At 41.4% G+C, this 24,450-nt stretch overlaps 1 protein-coding gene across 1 annotated transcript; it reads right to left on the bottom strand.

The window, feature by feature from the left end:
- Positions 1–1,936: 1,936 nt before the first annotated feature.
- On the bottom strand, positions 1,937–23,136 carry LSM11 (LSM11, U7 small nuclear RNA associated). The gene is made up of 4 exons (XM_074212521.1): positions 22,647–23,136; positions 10,404–10,543; positions 9,378–9,461; positions 1,937–8,908 (listed from the first exon to the last, which is right to left on the bottom strand). The coding sequence occupies exons 1-4, from the start codon at positions 23,134–23,136 to the stop codon at positions 8,516–8,518; spliced, it is 1,107 nt and encodes a 368-aa protein (XP_074068622.1). The 3' UTR covers positions 1,937–8,515.
- Positions 23,137–24,450: the final 1,314 nt, after the last annotated feature.

Below are 24,450 nucleotides of genomic sequence, written 5' to 3' on the forward strand. Positions count from 1 at the left end.
GAATTATGGGAGCTGCTATGGTCCAGAAAGGTGCAAAACAAGGGTCACTCTGATTTTGGTGATGTATAAAAGGCTCATGTTCTCATAGTTGTCCTGGATCTTTTTTTCAAGGTAACTGGAAAAGTATGTTAACACTGGGAGGAGTCTCTGATAGGAGTACTGAAAACAGGCTCCCCACCAGAATGTCTCTACTGCACTTCAAGGAGGGATAAATGAAAATTCAGTTCTCTATTACATGCCCAATAGACTTTGGTCTCACCAAGATCAAATATTGTTTTGCTTTAAAGTAAGTACCACAAAGAAACTCTCCCCCTCTGGGAGCAGGGTGGGTGAAGCACAGCAAGAACCTCATTTCTGGTTTCAGAAATATCAGAAAGTTGCAGGCTTCATTGTAACTTGGTTCTGGAAAATTAAAGCTCAGTGCAGAAGCATTTTTTTTAAATTGAAGCAATATGTGAAAAATTCTGTCTTTAGGGTTTGTGTACCACTATGATCATTCTAAGAGTTGATATTTGCATAGCATAAGGTTGGCAAAGTACTTTGCCTACAATTAAGTATGGTATCCCCTTTGGGATTCACAGGCTTGTGGGATAGTTGTTTTTATTTTACAGATGAGAAAACTGAAATTTAGAGAGATCATGACATGCTGATGTTCACAGTTATTTAAATCCAGGCTTTCCCAACTCCAAATTCAATCCTCTAACAGGTATGTCAAGCAAAGCCTCAACTGAAAGAACACCAAAATGGGAGTGATTGAGACTTGGGATCTTGCTCTGGTTCTTCTACTAATTCACTGTGTGTGTGAAAAATCCATATCTGACCTGAGGCAAGTCACTCCAGCTCACCTTCTCTGAAGTCTCTCCTTGGAGTTGTCCTTAATTGCTTTAAAATAGCTTCTTACCACACTATGGAAGGAAAGAGTGAGGCTAGTATGCCAGTCAGTGAAAGAAGGGTAAAACCAATTTCTAGAAAAACTGTTCTCTGAGAAATCAATAGCTTCTTTCCAATACCTTCCTCCAGCAGCAAGTACGGACTCACTGATTATGCATCAACTGATTGCCAAAGGCAGGACCAGGCTTACTTTGGCTTCCCTCTACTTCAAATTAAGTAAGTTCAATATTGATAAGAAATGTTTATGTTGCCACTTGGTCTGATTATATCTTGTTACTCTTTTATTGCCTCAGTCCAGGCTGGTAAATAGCTGCAGTGATTAGTCTATACAAACTCCACCACCTCTGGGACTTCCCTTTAGTCATTACCCTTTAGCCAACTGCCACCTTGTGGTGATGGAGCAGATTTTAAATTGCTTTATTTGAAACAAGCCATAGTTGGGTATAAGCAAAAGATACTTTCCTTCCACAGCTGTACCAGCTCAGTGAGAGAGAGGAAAGAAGGAATCGATGTATTAGATTCCAGTTTTCTATATTACCATTCTTTCCCCTTTCTTTAAAAGATGCTTATTTTGTTTATCACAAACATTTTCAAGAAAAAAAGAACCTTTCCCTGTCACAAAGAAAAAGTTGCATAATACCAATCAATATAACCACCATTTCAGATAGAATATACATTAAACATCTATCTACCTAGAGAAAGGATATTTGACCATCTATATTGTGGGAGACATATTGACCATTGCCTTTTAGGCTGAATTCAGTAATCATTTAGTGTGATTACAGTATTGTTATAATTGTGTATATTCTGCTTTTTTTGATCTGTATCAGTAATGTCTCATATTTCTCTGAATTTTCATATTCATCACTTTTTACAGAACAATATTTTATCACATGCATCTTATTATTTTGATCAAAGATTTCCCATTAAATGGATACTCATTTTTATTCATTTATTTTTGCTACAATGTTCTTAAATTTGGTATATATGAGACATTTTAGTCTAATTTTTGACTCCCCTTAGAGCATATAACCTTTCATAAAATAGCTGGTTTAAAGGGTGCCACTTTTTTTTTAGCATTGCTCCAAATAGTTTTCTAGAATAATTAGATCAATCTGCAGCCTCTCTAACACTGTACTGATTTTTAAAGAACTTTTTTTGGTTATCTTACATATAAAATAACAAGCTATCTCCTTTCTTCTATCATTGTAAAAAAGCAAAAGCACTTCCACTAGAGCCTACACATGGCAGCTTTCTTTAGGATGCCACAATAGCTTCATTCAGTTCTCCATCTCTCCTCCTGTGTGGCTATAAACTTCAACACTGACTAGCTATGTGATCTTAGAAAAGTCAGTTTTCCTGGGTCTGTTTTCTCTATAAAATAAGGAAGTTGGGCTAGATAATCTTTGTTGCTGTTCATTTTCACTTGTGTCTAACCCTTCATGACCCTATTTGAGTGTTATTCCATTTCCTTCTCCAGTTCATTTTACAAATGTAGAAACTGAGGCAAACAGTGACTTTCCCAGCTGGATTTGAAGTCAGGAAGAAGAGTCTTCCCAACTCCAGGCCTTGCACCAATCAGTTGCCCAAATAATCTCTGAGGTTTATCAATTCCCATTAGAGCTAGATGAGATTGAAGAGTTCATCTTGTGCAATCCCCCTCACTCAGAGATAAGGAAATGGAAGTTTAGACAATCTGAGTCCTTGCCTCCACCAAAAGAAGACTCAAGATCACAGTGAGCTCCCTGTGGTGGAACTAGGAACTAAATCCACATCTCCTATCTAGCACACTATCTCCACATTTGCCTGCCCTCCTGCTAATTCCAAAATTTAAGTTCTGGCCCGTAATCACATTCCTGAAAAGCAGAAAACTGTTTTCCCAGCTTGTTTTTTGGTGAATGGAGGAAAAATCTAACCCACAGAGTTTCAGCTGCATGTGTCATCTGGTCTTTGTTGTTATTGTGTCCAAATTTTCATGACCCCATTTTGCAGGGCTTTCTTGGCAAAGATATTGGAGTTGTTTGCCATTTCCTTCCCCAACTCATTTTATAGATGAGGAAACTGAGGCAAACAAGAGACTTGCCTGGGGTTCACAGCTGGTTTCTGAGACCAGTCTGGAACTCAGGTTTTATTACTCGAGTCTGGTGCTCTATTTACTGTGTTGCTTGGCTGCCCTTAGAGGTTTCTTAACACCTAGTTCTAACAGTGTTCTGAATATGCACAGGAGATTGGTTATCACCGTAGTAAATCCTTGGGCTATGCAAGCTCAGATGGGCAACTTGCTGACACACTTACAGGTTTTTTAAAATGCTTGGGAGCAAGGATGTAGGGGTTTTTAGCAGAACAAAAAGGAAATAGATTGAAGAGGCCAAAAAGCAGCTACTAGTTGAACTTATAGGGCAGTTGCAACAGCTTAAAGCTGATAAATGCTGGTTCAAATATATTTGGTTACAAATAGGGTAGTGGGAAAACTGTTACCAAGAGTAAGATCAAGATAATATGTTTGGCAAATATGTTTGGTGGGGGGAAACCAAGCAGCAACAGTGAGACTACTGTAAGCCACATGGTTTTCCTAACTTTAGACTGGTATTCACAATCAGTATGGGATTTCTCCCCATGATATAGATTTGTCAAAAATCAGCAGAAATCAAACAACCAGTGTGTTACTGAAATCATATTTATTGCAGTTTCCAGACTTCATGTACAGTACTTATAACTAAAGTAGAACATTACAGATTCACATTAATTCTTAGCAGCAATTCATCCCTAAAGAACAACTGTTTTGGTGAACTTGACAGAAGCAATTTACAAAATAGATTCCAACTCATGGTTTTTTCCCCATTATAGCTGGTATCTGAATAGTGCAAATAGAAATGCTGACGTTCACCCCAGTTTAGTTTTTTTTCTAGAAAAAGAATAATAAGTCAGGGTGAAGATAGTATCCATAGAACCCCTGGGGGATAAGATACCAACAAGAAGAGTTCTTGAGACAGGTCTAGGAGGTAAATAACCTACTTTTCTCAACTCATCTGCTGTTGCTTTACTGTCATGATGATGAGATAATGGGTCCTAGCCCAGGGAATGCCTCCGGGACTAGGACACTTGAGAATCAGGCAACCAGTCCTACCTTAAATAATGCCCTTTTAAAAAGTTAAATATTTCCCCCAGATATAACAGGATAATACTAGCTGAAGTTGCATTTGCTCCAAAGCTATGAAAATCAAAAGTAAGTGCAAAAGTAGTAGAACTGATCTTCTTATCTTTCCTGAGAGACAGTTCCCATCTTTTCAGAAGGGATTAAAAAAAAGCCAATCATATTACCTTCAAAGAAGCTGATCAAATTATTCTTCATTCTAAGTGAATATATGATAGACTGAATGGCTCTGGTTTACTTATTTTTCTCCCCTATTTCTCCTGAACCATCTTAAGTTGTTGCTTGAAATAAATCTTTTGTTTCTATTAGTTGAGAAAAACAGACATGGCCAAAAGGACTCATGCATAAGGAGCAAAAGACTCCTCCTCCTTCTGTGACCCTGGATGTTTGACCAGATCCCTTTGGCCTTACTGTATAATAATCAAATCAATTTCCCAGAAAAAAAATTAGCTGGCTTTTTTAAGATGAGTTAGGTAGGCCAGTTTCCTTCCTTGGGACCCTCAAAGAAATTATTCTGTAGTTCACTCTACAGCCTCTTCTTGAGCAAACACTAACTGCTATATTTGTGGCTGTGAGTCACAGAGACTGGGACCAAATAAATGATTAAAAACCTTATTGTTTAAAAAGGATTCCACTGGACTCTGTACTTGATCTATTGTGAAATGAGTAATTCCAAAGATTATGTATTTAGAGGTCTTATTACTCCTGCACCAACAGTTGTATCATTATAGAATTTGCCTAAGGGGGGAAAAAAGGTTCGGGAGTAGCACCAGTGAATGGCTGAATGTCTTTGGATGCAAACATTTTAGGTGAATTTGACTGGGGAAAACAATTTACAAAATATAGTCTAATGTATAATTTTCCATCGGCAGTTAATATAAGAGTAGCTCAAAGAAACCTCAATATTCACAACTGACTTAGCCTTTTCTGAAAAGTTAGGAAAAGGCCATATCTACTAGTCCACAGAAATTCTACACCATTCTGTCTAGATAAGGGAGAACAGAGGAGCTCACTCATGGTTGCCTGATTTTTCATGACAATAATTTCTTTACAAAAAGTCTCAATTAGTGCAAATAATGAATCCCCTAAAGGGGTTGAACATATTTGAATTTGCAATAATATAAGTTAGAATTATTTAATATAAAAGTACCAGCCCAATGGAAATAGAAAATGCAAATTTGAATATGATTACCCTTTTAGTTGGGTTTATTTGCATTAACTGGAATCTGGTTATGCTTCTAGCTTTCAGTTTTGATAATTTATTGTTTGGATTTGATGCACACAATCTGCACAGAAAATAGTGTTCAAAGTCTTAAATTATACCCATTGCTAACTCCTGGTCAAACAGATTGTATGTCTGTCCAAAAGACAGAAAGAGTAAAAAAAAATCCAGATAATTGAGTAGCAATCAGTTCTTACTACTGAAAAAAAGTGCATAACCTTTTAATGGTGGGTCTGTAGTAACAACTCTGTATGCACAGGATGTCTCCTGAAATTAATTTGGTAAACATGTGAAGCTACCTATTTCCCTTCCTACCCACTCTAATAATAAGAGACTTCAGCTAAATCAAAGAAGTTTAAGATCTTGGAATGTTTAAGTAAATTATTATACATAATGGTCATTTTGCCAAAATAACATGATACTATCTACCTGAACCAGGTTAACTATTTACGGGTCATATTATTTTAAGATCTTTTTATTAGTTGACTCAGGCTGGATGCTTTTAAGAATCTTATTTTTCCCTTCCTTTACATTTTCTCTCCTTCTGATGGTTATGACTTAAGTTACATTTATTGCAACCAACATGAGTTTCGAAAGATTTTATCTTAGAGCATTAGATGAATCAGAATTTTCCCTTTTAAAATATTTCTTTAGGAATAAAGAGAAAGTATTGATTTTCTTGTCCAAGAAGAGCAGATGAGTTATTTTAAAAAGACTGTGCTTTATACTTTCAAAACCATCATGTCATTTTTTAACTAGATAATAATCACTGCAAAATCAACACTCAAGTCAGAACCATGAAGACAGTCATGATGTGCATAATCAAGAATCATAAATCATAGACAATTTAAAAACAAAACATGTAGATGAACAAGGTTTTGAAACTGGATGGAAAAGTAGTGAGCTTCTACACACAAGAAATAACCTGTACATTTTGGTTGCAACCATGAAATTATTCATCATTTTTGAAAATATTAGGTTCTGTCTAATAGAAATCAGTCAGCTTGGACTAGTTTTTTTCTAAGTACCTTTGGTTATTTTCTGGAATTTTTTTCTGGAAAAGTGAGCATTCACTTTTAACCTGGGGGCAGAGGTGGGGAGAACTAAAATAGCTATAATATTAGGTGGAGCTGATATTCATGTTACCACATACACCATCCACAGTAAAATTTTTGAATCCTAACTCTTTTGGGAAAATGTTTTAAGGATCACAAAACTGAATCCACTCATTTTGTCAAGTTTCAAAGGTGATTTTCATTTCATTAATGTATAATTTTCTAACTAGCATCTATAATTAGGTTTTAGAAGTAGATTTTTAAAATTTATTTAAAAATTAAAATTAAAAGCTCCTCATGGTTTTCCCTTTGAAGGTGAGGCACTTTTAGGGACTTGTTCTTTTGTTGGCACTATAACCCCTTAGAATAGCCCAGGGCAGATTATTTGTCAAAACCAAAGGAAAAGGCAAAGAACAGGGAGGGATAAGGAGCTGGTGATTCCCAAACTGGCACTGTCTTCATATTTGTGGTATTTTCCTAAGGAATACAATTACTCCTTAAAATTTGGGAATGGAACACAGACTTTCCTAGAAAATAGTTATAAGAACCTGATAGTTTTTTTTGGTTTTAAAGTTATGGGAAGATCACATATATTTTTTAATGACAAATAATGACTATCTTTTATAGCACCTGCCTTGACCACAAGATAATGAAGCCTTAAAAAAACTAGGGAAAGTTAGTAAAACCATACCTGGCACTTAAATAACAATTTGTCTTCAAATTGCTTTTCAGTTTCTTCTTCCCAATACCCCTGTGAGGTAGGTGTCTTATCTCCCCATTTGACTATGGGGAAAACTGAGGCAGCAAGGGGTTACATTGACTTACCTACAATCACAAGATGAAAAAGCTGCAGGACCCAAATCAGCTTTCTATACCTGAGTATCCCCTCCTTCTCTAAGGGTTTCTGCCACAAGTTATACAGTACTTTTCCTTCCATATATTTGAGCAACTAACCAAAGAGTAAGCTTATTCTGCACAAAAGCTAATACTTGCTGTAGGGGGGTGGGGGAGAAAGAAAACAGTCAACCCAAAACAGTCAGGTATCGCCTAACAGTCTGTTTCAGAATGTAGCCTGTTCTGCACTGGCGGAGTTAAAGAGCAAAGAATCATTACAGTAGAAGCCTAACAGATTTGCTGGAAGCCACATTTCTATGGTATTCTAGGGCTACAATGTCCCTTGATGTGAATGCTACCTATCATCATAGTTTGCAAAAGCCTCTTTGGCCAGATATGAGGGGAAAACAATCTCCTCATTTCTCATTAGAATCAACCTAAAAAGCACCCTTTTTTCCCAGCTCCAGGAGAGGGAGTTCTAGCAGTCAAGATATGGATATGCTACTGAGTTCATGCTGAATTCACTGATGCATAATTTAGTACAGCCATTTGCACAGCACCACACAGGCCACAGAACTCACAAGACGGCGTCTACTGAACCAAACTCCATGCCACACCAGCTCATGCAAAGACAGCATGCCACACGAGGCAGAGACAGCACAAGGACAAGAAACAGCTCCCATCTGCTCCACCACACACAGACACAAACTCCATCAGGACAGCAAACACATTAATCAAGTGCTGAATCAACACAGACGCCGGGGACAACTTGGGGTATTGACTTCTGGGGCTTTATGACACTCACCCTAACACCCCCAAGTGGGTTCAGAATGCTCAGGCCTGTTCAGGAGAGAGTCCAGAGAGGTGAGTGATGTCATGTAAAATGCAGCGGCTGGTGCAGGGACGGCAGCCAGATTACCCACCACAGACACCACACCATTTCAGAATGGATTTCCTTTTCATGCTGCGATGAAGTCACAGACACATTGGGTCCCCAGCAGAGACAACAAGGCCTTTTTTTTTCTAGTTTATCTTGAGTATTGATAGTAGCACATGAAACCAAATCTAATTTATAAGTATGTATAAATGAATGAAGCTATATTTTATAATGATGCCTTCTGCCTCTGAACAGCCACCCATTCTAAAAAGGGTCTGTCTTCTTCACATGGTAACATGCTGTCCCCATTTATATGGACAAGTGGATAGACCACTGAGATGGAAACTCAGCTCCTTCCTCTCTATTTCCAAGATCAGAGGGAATCATTCCAAATTAGCTTTTCACTGAGATGCTAAGAAGCACAGTGCAAATACAATTCATGCGGTTTATTTCTAAAAATAAAATACTCAAAGCTCAGCTGATCACTGGGCAAGGTGGACAAGTAGAACATTCTCTCCTCGGATAAATATCTGGTTAATGTGTCGTGTGAATACCTGCTGGTAATCCACTTTAGGCTTCTGTCTTTTCTTACGAGACCGACCCCTTGAATTAGAACCCCCTGCACTAGAGCCCTCTGTCCGGGTAGTCCTGCCTGATAGGTCAGACCTAGAAACTTCCTTTCCAGCTGTCAGAAGTGAAGAAGGTGCTGATCGGGAACGCTTCTGTGATCCCCGATCCTCATCTTCTCTCCCCCACACTGTGGCCATCTTCCAAGTAGATGTCTGTGAATATCGAGACAATGTGGAGTCCTCAACCATCGACCTGGAGTCTGCTTCCTTTTTGGAGGAATCCTGAAGTTTGAGTCGGTCAAACAGCTACAAGGAAACAAGACAAACATTAGCTGCTCTCTTGACATTCTATATTCCTTTTTACAAACACATATTCCTGTCACTTTAGGATAGTGGCTTTCCCTTTATAAATCAGTTACCACCAATTTCTTCCGTTTTAACCAATAGTTAAGTCAATAAACAGACAATTAAGATAAAAGTCACCTGCTATATTATGTGATATTATGTTATAATGATAAACAGGTTAATTTTTACATTGAATTAAAAGACATTTCATAAGTCACATATACAGCAGACTTAACTTGTAGAGAACAATTAAGACTACCATGATCATACCTTGTTTTCACCAATTAAAACTTTCAGTGATTGGAAATATAGAGAACAATGACACCAGTCCCTCTACACCCCCACCACTGCCTTACTCCCCCTATCCCATCCCAATACCTTATTTCCTAATATTGAAGGCATACAGAATTGTTAGTAGGGAATCTCTTACCCTGGTGAGAGTTAAAGGAGGTTCACGTTCAAATGCTTTGCCCAGAACTGGTTTTCTGTAAGTCTCATCCACATCAGTAAGTGCCTTTGAAGAAAACAAAAAAAGATAAAAATTGAAAGTGTTGTCAAAAATCCCAGCAGATTCAATGCTTTCAAACTAGCACTCTCATCATTAGGCAGTCACAACCACTAGCTATCTTGATTTTAAGAAGAAGAAAAAAAGTAGCATTGATAAAAACAACTAAAAGCAATTTTCTTATTATTTCTAAATCATCTGCGGTCAAAGTACCAAAATCTCAAAAGTTCAGTTTTACTTGTGATTATTATTCATTTTTTTCTCCCTGAAAATCCTCTGGCACACCAAAATGTGACTACAGGATTTCTCTCATTCCCATTCTGCTCCAAATACTCTCTAGTTTCCTTCTCCTTCCTGCTGTCAATAACTAATAGGAAATAACGCATTATATACACAAGCCATTAATGACTCTCTAGTCAATCAGATCTCATGACATTGCTACTATCCTGTATTATCATCTTCTACCTTCCTTTTGATGGTATTTAAGAATAAGATATCATTTGTAAACTCTGTTGAGGAAAATGTATGTGGACAGTGTGAAAACTGTAGGAGGAAGGCATCTACAACTCCTGGAGAAGAAACTCCAGAATGATGACCCCTAGATATTACCTTGTACTATGGTTATTTGTGTACATCTCTCCATTACTAGACTGTAAGTTCCTGGAGGGCAGGATCTTTGTCTTTTATATCTTTATATCCCCCCACTACAGTCTCCAGCATAGATGCTCAAAGAATACCTGTTGAATGAATGGATAAGAGAACTGGATTTGGGAGGAAAGGAAGCAAGTGGAGCAAAGATCTTATGCCTGTCCCAATTCAAGGATACCAGTTCTTCTCTGAGGCACCTATCAACATAACTGCTATTCTAAAAAAGTTGTATTGGTTCCCTAATCAAATAATGAAGTTAATCCCCATGAGATTTTTTCCAGTCCCATAAAAAGAACTTATTACCATATTCCAGAACTTGTCAAATGCGACCAGGAAGCCAGAGCAGACACCCCGAAGCCCCTTGAAAGTGCGAATGTGAACATTGACCTTCACCCCTTCTCTGATACAGCGATGAAGTTCCCCCAATGGGCTGCCCTCATGCACTGGAATAAAAAGAGAACAATAGTCAGGGCAGCACAAGAATGGCTATGCCAAGAGTCACTGAGACAGAGCTCCTTCCTAAAAGGGTCTACTAAATAAAGTCAATATGTTTTTCATTTTTCAGTCTACCTTTGTAGATTCCCACTCCTTTTTATGTAAACACTCCCTGTTCCATGACTGTCTCACATATCACATCTATGCTTCACATTGCAGCACTGCCCAACCCTCCCTTGTCCTTCAACCACATAGGAGGAGGAACATCAGGTTGGGGGAGATGCTCATCTAGACAAGCTGGTGGAAGTAACTAAAGTCCTATTATCTCCTGGTCCTTGACCAGCAACAAATAACTTTCAAGACTGCAAGATTTATTATTCATTTGCTACCCACTAGTACCACTATGGTTGTTAATCTGCTACTTTTTTCTCTCCCTATCCGTAGATCACTCAACTACCCACCACAGAGGAACTAACTATTCTTAATCTCCATCTCCCATTTTCTTATTCCCATGCCCCTCAGCCTCACTCTGCTCCTTTCCCACCTCAACCATGCCCATCCATTCCACTGTGCCCTCTGGAATTACTGTTTATAGGGAACAAACTTCCCTTCATTCTGGACTGAACTATCCTTTTCCTTCCATCAGAGTTTCTTTCAGATGACTGCACCTGTGATTATCTTCTCCATCAGTACTCCAAACTATGATACCCTGAAAATTCAGAATGTTCTGTGCCACCCCTCACTGTCACACTACATTCTCCTTTTATTGATTCACTAAGAAACTTCTCTTCTTTTTAATTCGCCCAGTTAAAGTTTTCTATACCATCCAGATAATTCATTGTAGCTGGTCTCTGAGCCATTCTATCTCTTTTTTTTTTTTAAAAATAGGTCAGAAAAAAAAATAGGTCAGTCACATTCTTCCTTCTCACTGAAAATCCTGATCTTAGAGTTGGAGATTTCAGCATCCATATTGATGCTCCTCCATATTATCTGACTTCACAATTTTTCAGTTTTCATAATATACTCCTTAACTCTACCTAAATAACATACAGGGATGGTTAGACCCTGGCTCCCACCATTATCTATAACCATTCCACTTCTTTATTCAAAAACCCTGACATTCTCCTACCATCCCATTTTTCCAGGGAAAGATGTCTCACTTCTCCAAGTCTATTCTTCACTCTGAAGTCTTTTTATCTTTCAATATATTCTCACAATTACCTCTACTCTGCTTTCATTTTCTTTTTTTTCTAACCCTGACTCCATAAGTTCACCAAACTAACTCGAAACTCTCCACTACTGCTAAAACTACATTGCCACATCTCAGACCTGCATTCTTCCTAGAATCCACCCCCCCACCCCACCCCATCCCTACTCACAAATGCTGGAGGAAGTCACACAACAATTCGAAGTAGATGCATTATACATTCACATTATCCAACTTCAACCTTTCTTTGATGCAACAAGGTCATCTTTTGCTTTTTCTTCTCCCCTTTTCTTCATTTCAAAACCTTTTGATATTATCTCCTACTCTCCTTTCTTTTCCTAGTCTCTGACAAAAAAGGTGGACCCTCTCCTTGCCAGGGTCAACTCCTTTACATATGCCCTTGATCACAACTTTTTCCACTTTTCCATTCTTAATTTTTCAACCTCTCTTATACACAGGTTCCTTCCCTAGTGTCTTCAAATAGGCCCAAGTCTCTCTCTTCTAATGAAAATAAAAAACAAAAACAAAATTAAAAACTTTCACTAGAAACTGTCTTCTATCTTTTTTTCCTTTCTCAGATAAAGTCCTATTTAAAAAATGGTCCATACTCATTGATTTCACTTCCTCCCCTCTGCCTCACTCTCTAAACCCTTTGTAATCTGGCTTCTGATGTCATAACTATGCTAATACTATTCTTCCCAAAGTTACCAGTAATTTCTTAATTAACAAACCTGATGGTCATTTCTCAAGTCTCATCCTTCTCAACCTACCTACTGCAATTTACATTCTTGAATATTCTCTTTTAATAGAAATTTTCTCCCTTCTCAGGCTGTGTGACACTACTGTCTTGGTTTTCAACTGGTCTAACTTAGTCTCCTTTGTAGTTTCATATCTAATACACAGTCTTTAAATCCGAATGTACCCCAAGGCTCTATCCTGGATTCTCTTTGTTCTCTATAATCTCTTGGTGATCTCATCATCTCTAGGGAGATAACTTTATATCTTTATATCCAACTCATTTTCTCCACTAACCATTGGTCCTGAATTGTCAATTCACTTATTTATTGGGCATTTCAATGGATGTCCCATTAAAAAAAAATCTCAAAACTCAACATGTCTAAAACAGAATTTATTATCTCCCCCTCCCACATACACACACACTCTTTCTTTCGAACATTAGTCCTATTTATGTTGAAGGCATAACCCTTCTTTCAGTTTTCCAAGTCCATATCCTTGGTATTATCTTCAGCTTTTCACTCCTCAGTTATGTTTTGGCAAAGCAGTTGACAAATCTTGCCATTTCTTCTTCCACAATATATCTTGAATTTAGTACCTTTCCTGTCTTCACACAGCCACCTTAAACCAAGTCTTCATTAACTCTTGCCTAGGATATTGAAATAGTATCCTTAAATGGATTTCTTTTGTCAAATCTCACTTCATTTCCAGTTCATCTTAGAGACCACTGCCAAAGTAATTTTCCTTAAACACAGCTCTGGCCGTGTTATTCCCTGCTCAATAAACTCCACTGGTCCACTACTGCCTATAGGATAAAATAAAACTCCTTTGGTTAAGTTTTTAAAGTCTAACAATCTGGCTACAAACTTTTTTTTGGATAAATTGACTTTTCTGTTCTTCATATGGACACTTCATTTCCCATCTTCATGTCTTTGCACTGGCCATACCTGGAATATACTTCTTCACTTCCAAATAAAAGAATCCTTCTAGCATTGTCTTCATGAATCCTTTCTTCATTCTTCCCTCGAGAGCTAGTGCCTTTCCTCCCAAACTATTTCCTCTTTCACTAGTGGATATTGATTCTCTTTACACTGATTTGGACACACACACACACACACATACACTTATTCACAATTATCCAACTTCAACCTTTCTTTTGCTTTTTCCTTCTCCCCTTCTCTTCCTTTCAAAACCATATACTCACTCATACACACACACACACACACACACACACACAAACACACTTACATATGCATACTTACTCCCTCACACATTCACATACCCACATACTCACACATATAAACTCATACATCCATTCACACACACCCACTCACACATACCCAAATACTCATACCCACATAATACATATACTCACTCTCACATCTACTCACACACCCACACACTTACATATACTCTCTCTCTCTCACACACACACACAGAGACTCACACATACACATTCACTCACACTCACAACATACCAACACATTACTCATACATGCTTATATACACTCACACACAAACACACACACACTCAAACTCACTCACACATACACTGTCACATATACTCAAACACCCACTCAACTTATTTATTGGGCACCTACTTATATACACTCACTCACACACACTCACACACTCTGTCACATACCTATGTCCTTGTCATCTCCCCTGTCAGAATACAAGCCCCTTGAGAGTAGGACTGTTTCATTATTTGTGTTTGCATCCATAGCCCCTGTTATATAGCAAGCACATAATAAAAGCCTTCTGGCTGCCTGGAACATCCTCCCTATCTCATCAACTAGAATTCTACCCCCACTTCCAGGAAGTTCCCTGATCAACCCCAGATCAAAAGATGTTTCCCTTAACATAAGTCTGATGGGACTAGGACTGGACTTGCTTGGGCACTTACCATGCTCTCTTTTGTATTATGGTTGTGCAGATATCTTATTCCCCTAATAAACTGTAAGCTCCTTAAGGGCAGAGTCTTGGTCTCTTCTATCTTTGTGACTCTCTCAGAGCCCAGCAGAGTGCCCTGCATACAACAGGCATTTAATAAATGGATGATGAACGAACTTTAAGCTCCACCCAACCCAAGAACAGAACAGTTTAGTGTTGATACGTCTCAACGTTTCATTCCCCACACATAACAAAATGATAAGTCCCCCAAAATAATATGACTAAACCATGTATGTCTATATGTATGCAAACAGGAACTATGTATGTAAGTATACATGTGTATGTATACACACATACATATATATATATATATAGATGAACACATACATTTTATGATATATGTGATCTGCACCATCCTTGATAGGAAAAAGATTTTCTTCTTACACTGGCTCACTCTATTATCTATTACATCAAATCTAAACTGTGATGTCTTCAAAGCCTTCTAACAAAATGTTCACTCCCATTCCCTTTGGCAAACTATCTTCTCAAGCCAATTTAATCTGTTTTTCACATAGCCTGTTAAATGTAATTGTTCTTTTGTGCCTTATGATACTGTTTTTAAGCAAATTCTTCTTGAATTCCATTTCTATCTTCATTCACAAAAAGAAATCAATATGCACATGTTTAGAAGAATGAAAGACAAAATGATTTGCCCTAAATACATAAAATACTAAAGTATCTGCAAACATTGTTTGGATACAAAGACAAGATCTACTCCCATGTCTGGAATACTTGCCGTATGAAACATTTCATTATACGTTGTCATCATATGAAGAGAAATATTGATTTTAACCAAGCTGTGATGGTGTAAAAGGCACAGACCAAATATCTGAATTCTATAAGACTGCAAATAGGTAAAAGGGCATAAAAGGAATATTATGACTCATAGGAGGGATTTTGATACAACAAATTTCAGTTTTTCTTGTTTAGCTCATTGAGGGAGCCTTTTGTAAGTGCTTAGGGACAATGCTGAATTTTATAAAAATTGGTACTATTTAATTTTTAAATACTCCCAACATGCTAGCTGCACTGTACCAAAGATACACAAGACAAAATCACTTAGAATCGGCAAGGCCAACAAGTCATATGATTATCTCAAAAGATGCTGAAAAAGCCTTTGATAAAATACAACATCCATTCCTATTATAAACACTAGAAAGCTTAGGAATAAATGGAGTTTTCCTTAAAATAATAAATGGGGTTTGTTTAAAACCATCAACAAATATTATATATAATGGAGATAAACTCATAGCATTTCCAATAAGATCTAATACTATTCAATATAGTATTAGAAATGCTTGCTGTAGCAATATGAGAAGAAAAAGAAACTGAAGGAATCAGAGCTGGCAATGAGGAAGCAAAACTTTCACTCTTTGCAGATGATATGATGGTATACTTAGAGTACTGGAAAAAAAATTATCTAAAAAACTCCCTGAAACAATTAACAAATCCAGTAAAGTAGCAGAATATAAAATAAACCCACATAAATCATCAGCATCTCTATATATGAACAACAAAGCCTAAGAGAGCAAGAGATAGAAAGAAAAATTCCATTTAAAGTAACTGTAGACAACATTAAATACTTGCTCCCAAGACAAATCCAGAAACTGTATGAACACAATTATATAACACATCTAACAGATCTAAACAACTGGGAAAATGTCAATTGCTCTTGGTTAGGTCAAGCTAGTATAATTAAAAATGGCAATTCTACCCAAATTAAATTACTTATTTAATGCCTACCAATCAAACTACCAAATAACTATTTCACCAAGCAAGTAAAAATAGTAACAAAATTCATCTGGAGCAACAAAAGGTCAAGAATAGCAAGGGAAATGATGAGGAAAAAATGTAAAGGAAGGTAGCCTAGCTCTTCCAGATCTAAAACTACACTATAAAGCAGCAGTTGTCAAAATTGCCTGGGACTGGTTAAGAAATAGAGTAATGGATCAGTGGATTAGGATAGTTTCAAAAGAAATCACAGTACAAGACTACAGCAATCTACTGTTTGATGAACATCAGCTTCTAGGATAAGAACTCGCTATTTGAGAAGTGTTGAGAAAACTGGAAAATAGTATGGCAAAAACTAGGCACAGACCCACATCTCACACCCTATACCAAAAGAAGGTCAAAATGGGTACAGGATTTAGACATAAATGGCAATATTGTAGATAAATTAATAGACCAAGAAATTATCTATCAGATCTATGGAAAGGGGATATATTTATGATCAAACAAGAATTAGAAATGGAAAATGAATAATATTGACTATATTAAATTAAAAAGGTTTTACAGTAATAAAATCAATGCTGCCAAAATCAGAAGGAAAGCAGAAAACTGGGAAACAATCTTCACAACCAGGAGTTCTGATAAAGGTCTCATTTCTAAACTAATATAGAGAATTGCATCAAATATTGACAAATACCAAAGGATATGAACAGACAGTTTTCAAATGAAGAAATTAAAGCTATATACAATCATATGAAAAATATTCTAAATCATTACTGATTAGAGAGAAATGCAAATTAAAGTGACAATGAGGTATCACTTCACACATATCAGATTGACTAAGATGAGAAAAAGGGGAAATGATCAATGTTGAAGAGTTGTGGGAGGATTGGGAAATTGATGCATTGCTGGTGGTATTGTGAATAGATCCAACCATTGTGGAGAACAATATGGAACTACAATCAAAAAGCAATAAAACTGTTCATACCCTTTGACCCAGCAATTCCAATTCTAGGTCTATATCCAGAAGAAATCATAAAAAAAATGAGAAAAGTCCCATATGATCCAAAATATTAATAGCTCTTTTTGTAGTGGCAAAGAATTGGAAACTGAGGGGATGCCCATGAATTGAGGAATGGCTAAATAAATTATGGTACATGAATACTATGGTATATTATTATTCTATAAGAAACCATAAATGGTCGGACTCTGATCAACCCGAGCTCCGCTCAATAGTTCAGAGAGATAGGACAATCCTATTAGATGAGTAATATCCCCATCCAGAGGAAGAAAAACAAAACAAAGCCAAAAAAAATTTTTTTTAAACCCCTTCAGGGGGCAGCTAGGTGGTGTAGTGGATAAAGCACCGGCCTCGGAGTCAGGCGTACCTGGGTTCAAATTCTGTCTCAGACACTTAATAATTTTTTTTTTAGGTTTTTGCAAGGCAAATGGGGTTAAGTGGCTTGCCCAAGGCCACACAGCTAGGTAATTATTAAGTGTCTGAGATCAGATTTGAACCCAGGTACAGCTGACTCCAAGGCCGATGCTTTATCCACTAGGCCACCTAGCCGCCCCTAGACACTTAATAATTACCTAGCTGTGTGGCCTTGGGCAAGCCACTTAACCCCATTTGCCTTGCAAAAACCTAAAAAAAAAACCCTTCAGAATCTAATGAATACTTTATAAAAAACATGTCTTGTCTATCTCTTCCCCTCAATTCTAATTCTTCATACTGAAAATGACTCATCTGTAAACACGTTTATCACAAATATGTATGACTGTTCAAGACTGAGGTGAGGGGGGTGGGAAGAGAGGGTGGATGGAAATTTTGTAACTTAAAAATATACATGTACATATGGATGAATGTTGAAATCACATGAATTTGTAAAAAATAAAATATCAATAAAAAAAGAAAGGTCAATGGGAGAGAAGGTTTGGTACAAGTTCATTTTCAACTCTAAGATTCAATGATCTTAAAAAGAACTCAGGGGAAACACTTGAACCTTGTTTTAAGTCCTCTATCTCTCCCATATAATTATTTCTAATAATATCTAATAGTATTTAAAGAAGAGTTGGAAGAGATTGCTAGCTTTGAAAGTTCTACTTCACCCACACATTTTCAGATAAATAAGAGTCAAAAAGATAGGCTTTAATTTTTGTGAGCATTAACTTACAATACTGGCATTACTATATACTATTATCATTGTCTCGCTATGTATCAATAATGTTGGTGACCCTTCTGCAAAATGTAACTGAAATAACATTTTATAATTTATAAATTCACCTTGGTTATTTATTCACCCTTGTGAACACTGTTGGTCTCTTTTTCCCTTTCTCTAGATGGATTTATATTGTATACATATGAATTTATATATATAACTGTTATTAAAATCTCTTTCAAACTTTGTTTTATCTATCACAGCTTACTCCCATGCTTTAAAATCTAGTGTGGCTCCCTACTTTTAGCACATCAAATCTATGCTTCATTCTGGCCTACAAGGTCCTTTACCAAAACAACCATCTGCCTGCCACTCCTCTCTGACTTCTGCATCACCAAAACATATTTGCTTATCTCCCTCAGTACATAACATGTTCATTTGTAAGCTTATATATTTGCACATACTTTTCCAATTCGCTTTTCTAACCCTGTCCTTTCATTCCTTCAGAGTCAAAGGTACAATTCCTTTAGGGAACTATGCTAACCTGATAATTCTCATTTTATATTCTCCTTGGTGTTCCCAGGCTCATTCTGTTCTAAGAATTATCATTGAATATCTTGCTTTGTGAATGCTAATCTTTTTTTTATGTACATGTGTCATATATGCTGTTTCCAGTGCTAATGAGAGATTTCTGTTCCCAGTACAAGATTTCCAAGCACTCCAGGCAGGATTTGGGTTGTGGAAGAGTTGACCCTATATTTTTTGTCAATTCAAAGGAGCTCAGAGCACTGCTTCCTAGAACTGATTGTTCCAAGAATATTTCATGGTCTCACCAACATAGCATTTGGCAACAGTGCAGACAGTGACCTTCTAATTAATATTTTTTTTTTAGGTTTTTGCAAGGCAAATGGAGTTAAGTGGCTTGCCCAAGGCCACACAGCTGGGTCATTATTAAGTGTCTGAGACCTGATTTGAACCCAGGTACTCCTGACTCCAAGGCCTGTGCTTTATCCACTATACCACCTAGCCCCCCCCCCCCCCCCTTTTTAGGACCTTCTAATTAATTGTTAATAAAATCTAAAACCTAACCATCTAATTCACAGAGGAGATATAAGCCCTTATTGTTCCCACTAAGGAACAACTTATAGACATGCTGTCGACAGGCAAGATGAACTGTAAATTCATGGCAGGAATCCTCTGGCACCATAAATAATTTATCTTAACTTAAAATAGCTTATATCTTGTCAGTGGAAATGTACTTTTTCAATAAACAAACCACTAAGAGAAACCTAAATATCACTCATTTAACACACTAGCTCATTTAAAAGGCATATTATGACAATTAAGCTATCAGGATACAGATGCTTTGAATGGCTAAATAGGTCATTGTATTTGCAGGGCAGATGTCAGAACTGCCTGCCATATGACAAAGGTATAAACCTGGCCATGTTTATCACATTTATACAAGACCCAGATCACACATTCTAGTAACCTCTGTCTCCTGCAGTTCTATTATCAGAATTTAAAAGGTTCACAGAAATTCCCTCATGCTATCTGAATGTAAAGAATGCAATGAAATGTTATGTAAAGAAATCCATGATTACAGTGATAGGAATCCACACACACAGTTCGTGAGCCCAGAAGGCATACAAAGTATTTTTCTTAGTGGCAGCCGTTGCAAGTCCAATTTCTGATCTTTTGATTAAACTGTATGTTTAAAGATTCTGAAGTCTATAAAAGACTTCTTACATCAGCAGAGAAAAAGCTGGGAGAAAAGGGAAGGAGCCTAAGCCACTGCTAAGAGTGGGTGTCCTTTATGTGGTCCACAAATGGCACCATTAACAGCAGACACTTGCTGGCCTAGCAGACCTTGCAACCAACTATGTAAGGAGGTTCCTCCAATCAGCCAAGTAGACTCATTTTGAATCAGACTAGCCCCCATTTGAACCCTGGAGACCCTTCCCCTTGGCTCCCCACACCATCCATGCAGACCCTACTATTATTCTCCAAATCAGTCAAGCAGACTAGCCCTAAATTCTCCTCTATCAGCAAGGACTATCCTCTCTATGTCAGACACAGACCTTCTAACAAGCCCCCCCCCCCCCCAGGTAGACCCTTTTCCCTATCAGTCAGCCCTCCCCTTCCCCAATAGCAGGAGGGTGAAGCATTCCTAAAATTCCCCATTCCATCCACACAGACCCTTTCCACATTTCCCTATCTCATGATCAGGGCATTATAAGATCATGGATCTAGCACTGGAAGGGCTCTTGGACACCTCCCCATTGGTCAGGCAGACCCCTCTGTGGATGCTCTAAAGTTTCCTCTCTCAGTCAAACAGACTCTCTTAAATGCCCCCCCCCCCATATCAGCTATGGAGACCCTCATCCTCTCCAAGAGTTTCAAGTAAGACCCACTACTCATTCCCCTATATCAGTGGTGCAGACCCTCCCCTACTACCAGCCTTGCAGACCCTCCCCCCTATATCAGCCGTGCAGATCCACCCTCTATCAGTGGTGCAGACCCTCCCCTCCTCCATCAGCCATGCAGGGCCCCCCATCAGTGGTGCAGACCCTCCCGCTCTCTGTCAGCCGTGCTGACCCTCCTCCCCTCCATATCAGCAGTGCAGACCCCCTCTCTATCAGCGGTACAGACCCCCCATCAGCCGTCCAAACCCCCCCATCAGCCGTGCAGACCCCCCATCAGCCGTGCTGACCCTCCCCTATCAGCGGTGCAGACCCTCCTCCCCTGTATCAGCGGTGCAGACCCCCCATCAATCGTCCAGACCCCCCCATCAGCTGTGCAGATGCCCCATCAGCCGTGCTGACCCTCCCCTCTCTATCAGCAGTGCAGACCCTCCTCCCCTCTATCAGCAGTGCAGACTCTCCTCCCCTCCATATCAGCAGTGCAAGCCCCCCTCCATCAGCAGTGCAGACCCCCCCTCTCTATCAGCAGTGCAGACCCTCCTCCCCTCCATATCAGCAGTGCAAGCCCCCCTCCATCAGCAGTGCAGACCCCCCCTACATCAGAGCAGACCCTCCTCCCCTCCATATCAGCAGTGCAAGCCCCCTCCATCAGCAGTGCAGACCCCCCTCTCTATCAGCAGTGCAGACCCTCCTCCCCTCCATATCAGCAGTGCAAGCCCCCCTCTCTATCAGCAGTGCAGACCCTCCTCCCCTCCATATCAGCAGTGCAAGCTCCCCTCCATCAGCCGTGCAGACCCCCCCTCTCTATCAGCGGTGCAGACCCTCCTCCCCTCCATATCAGCAGTGCAAGCCCCCCTCCATCAGCTGTGCAGACCCCCCCCTATCAGCAGTGCAGACCCTCCTCCCCTCCATATCAGCAGTGCAAGCCCCCCTCCATCAGCAGTGCAGACCCCCCCTACATCAGAGCAGACCCTCCTCCCCTCCATATCAGCAGTGCAAGCCCCCTCCATCAGCAGTGCAGACCCCCCTCTCTATCAGCAGTGCAGACCCTCCTCCCCTCCATATCAGCAGTGCAAGCCCCCCTCTCTATCAGCAGTGCAGACCCTCCTCCCCTCCATATCAGCAGTGCAAGCCCCCCTCCATCAGCCGTGCAGACCCCCCCTCTCTATCAGCGGTGCAGACCCTCCTCCCCTCCATATCAGCAGTGCAAGCCCCCCTCCATCAGTGGTGCAGACCCCCCCCTCTATCAGCGGTGCAGACCCTCCTCCCCTCCATATCAGCAGTGCAAGCCCCCCTCCATCAGTGGTGCAGACCCCCCCTCTCTATCAGCGGTGCAGACCCTCCTCCCCTCCATATCAGCAGTGCAAGCCCCCCTCCATCAGTGGTGCAGACCCCCCCCTATCAGCAGTGCAGACCCTCCTCCCCTCCATATCAGCAGTGCAAGCCCCCCTCCATCAGTGGTGCAGACCCCCCCTCTCTATCAGCGGTGCAGACCCCCCCTCTCTATCAGCGGTGCAGACCCTCCTCCCCTCCATATCAGCAGTGCAAGCCCCCCTCCATCAGTGGTGCAGACCCCCCCTCTCTATCAGCGGTGCAGACCCTCCTCCCCTCCATATCAGCAGTGCAAGCCCCCCTCCATCAGTGGTGCAGACCCCCCCCCTATCAGCAGTGCAGACCCTCCTCCCCTCCATATCAGCAGTGCAAGCCCCCCTCCATCAGTGGTGCAGACCCCCCCCTCTATCAGCAGTGCAGACCCTCCTCCCCTCCATATCAGCAGTGCAAGCCCCCCTCCATCAGTGGTGCAGACCCCCCCTCTATCAGCGGTGCAGACCCTCCTCCCCTCCATATCAGCAGTGCAAGCCCCCCTCTCAGCCGCGCCCCCTCCCGGCGGGCGGGCGGCACTCACGGGGCATCCTGGTGAGGACGTTGCGCGGCGCCTTCCTCCTGCGGCCGGGGCGGCCGCTGCTGCCCGGGCCGGCGCCCCCCGCGCCGCCCGCGCCGCCCGCGCCCGCCTCCTCCTTGGCCACCATGAGGCGGCGGAGCCGCTGGATGCGCTCGGGGTCCGGGGCGGGCGCCCCGCGGCGGCGGGAGGCGCGGCGCGCCGAGCCGGAGGCGGACGAGGCGGGGCCCGAGGCGGCGGCGGCGGCGGCCCCCGGGCCCCCCTGGCCCCGCGCCCGGCCCCGGGCCCGGCCCCGGCCGCCCAGGCGCAGGAAGCTCTCGTACTCCGCCAGGTTGTTGAAGCAGGGCGCGTTGGGGTAGGGGATGGGCGGCGGGCGCGGCGCGTAGAGCGCCAGCAGCGGGTCGAAGCGGTCCGAGCTGACGTCCAGCCGCGGGCTGGGCGGGCTCCCGGGGCTCCCCGCCCTGCCCGGCGCCCCGCGCCGCTCCCGCTCCTCCATGTTTGAAACGCCCGCAAGCGCGGGACGCTGGGAACAAGGAGCGGTGCCGAGGCCGGCCGCCGGGGGGCGCCGCGGAGCGGAGGCGGCGCCGCGCCTGGCCGCGAGGGGGCGGCGGGCCGGGCGGCCGGGGCCGGGCCGGGAGGGGGAGGGGCGGCGCGCGGCCCGCGCCCCGCCCGCCCCGGCGGAGCCCGGGCCCCAGGGGCGGGGCTGTCCGGCCCCGCCCCCCGCGCGGCCTCAGGGCCGGCCCCGCCCTCCCGATGCTCCCGGGGAAAGGATGGAGGTGAAACTGGAGCCGGGGGGGTGAGCCCCGGGGGTGGCCCGGGCGCGCCGCGGGGGCCGGGCAGTGCGGGCTTTAATGCCCCCTCAGCCCCGGGCATCCCTCCGCGCCTGGACCCCCAGCTAATATGAGTCTGAGGAAATAGCGTCTCAAGTGCTCGGCTGAAGGGGAAAGAGAAGAAACGAGGGGCCTTGTAGATTGATAAGACTGCTGCAAGGCAGTTTAGTGACTAAGGAGTTGAGTAAACTGGCATCAAGATGAAAAACACCCATCACATACAGGGGCCTCCGGAAATACAGTAAAGCTGGCATGTTAAGAGAAATCCGTGAAAAATATGAAATCAGGTGTTAAACCGAAGGAAAACCTCATGTGATGGCCTCAACCACACTGGGAGGGGTCCAATGACCAGAGGGTAGCTCGGATGGGTGGGCTATCTCAGACTGGCTAGATACTACTGGACGTGTGAATCTGAATAGGACGTTTCTTAGGTGATTTGCATGATCTCCGGAGGGCAGATGTTCCAGAGGGGCAGGAAAAGTCATCTGGAGGAAAGTGCCAGATAAAGGGCACATAAATATGGTGACTGTGAATCTCTTTTGAGAAAATATAGGGCTCCCAATCCCAGCAGGCCAGAACTCGAAGTTCCAGTAGAGTCTGAGTTTCTAAATGGCATTTACTAAATGTCTATCTCGATGACTATTGGTTTATTGGCTGACTATTGGCAATTCAAGGACAAAGAAGCTGGGGTTGGAGGGCTTATATACATATAAATGACACAGAGTTGGGGGTAATAGATCTAATCAAAGAATTTTAAGAGATCACTTTCAGCTAGGGATTGGTTAAGGCTCCAGACCATAAACATGAATGATTTTGAAAGGCAGGATGTTTAGGTGAGGGAGAATAGAATGAAGTTAGAAGAGGCACAAATGTCCAGGACCCGGCAGGATGGGAAGAAGCAATAAAGAATAATAGATGAGGTAGATAAGTAGAGACAAAATGATAGGATTTGGTAGTTTAGGGAGAGGAAGGTATTCAAG

Source organism: Macrotis lagotis, chromosome 1 (assembly GCF_037893015.1).
Source record: "Macrotis lagotis isolate mMagLag1 chromosome 1, bilby.v1.9.chrom.fasta, whole genome shotgun sequence".
Lineage (NCBI taxonomy): Eukaryota > Metazoa > Chordata > Mammalia > Peramelemorphia > Peramelidae > Macrotis > Macrotis lagotis.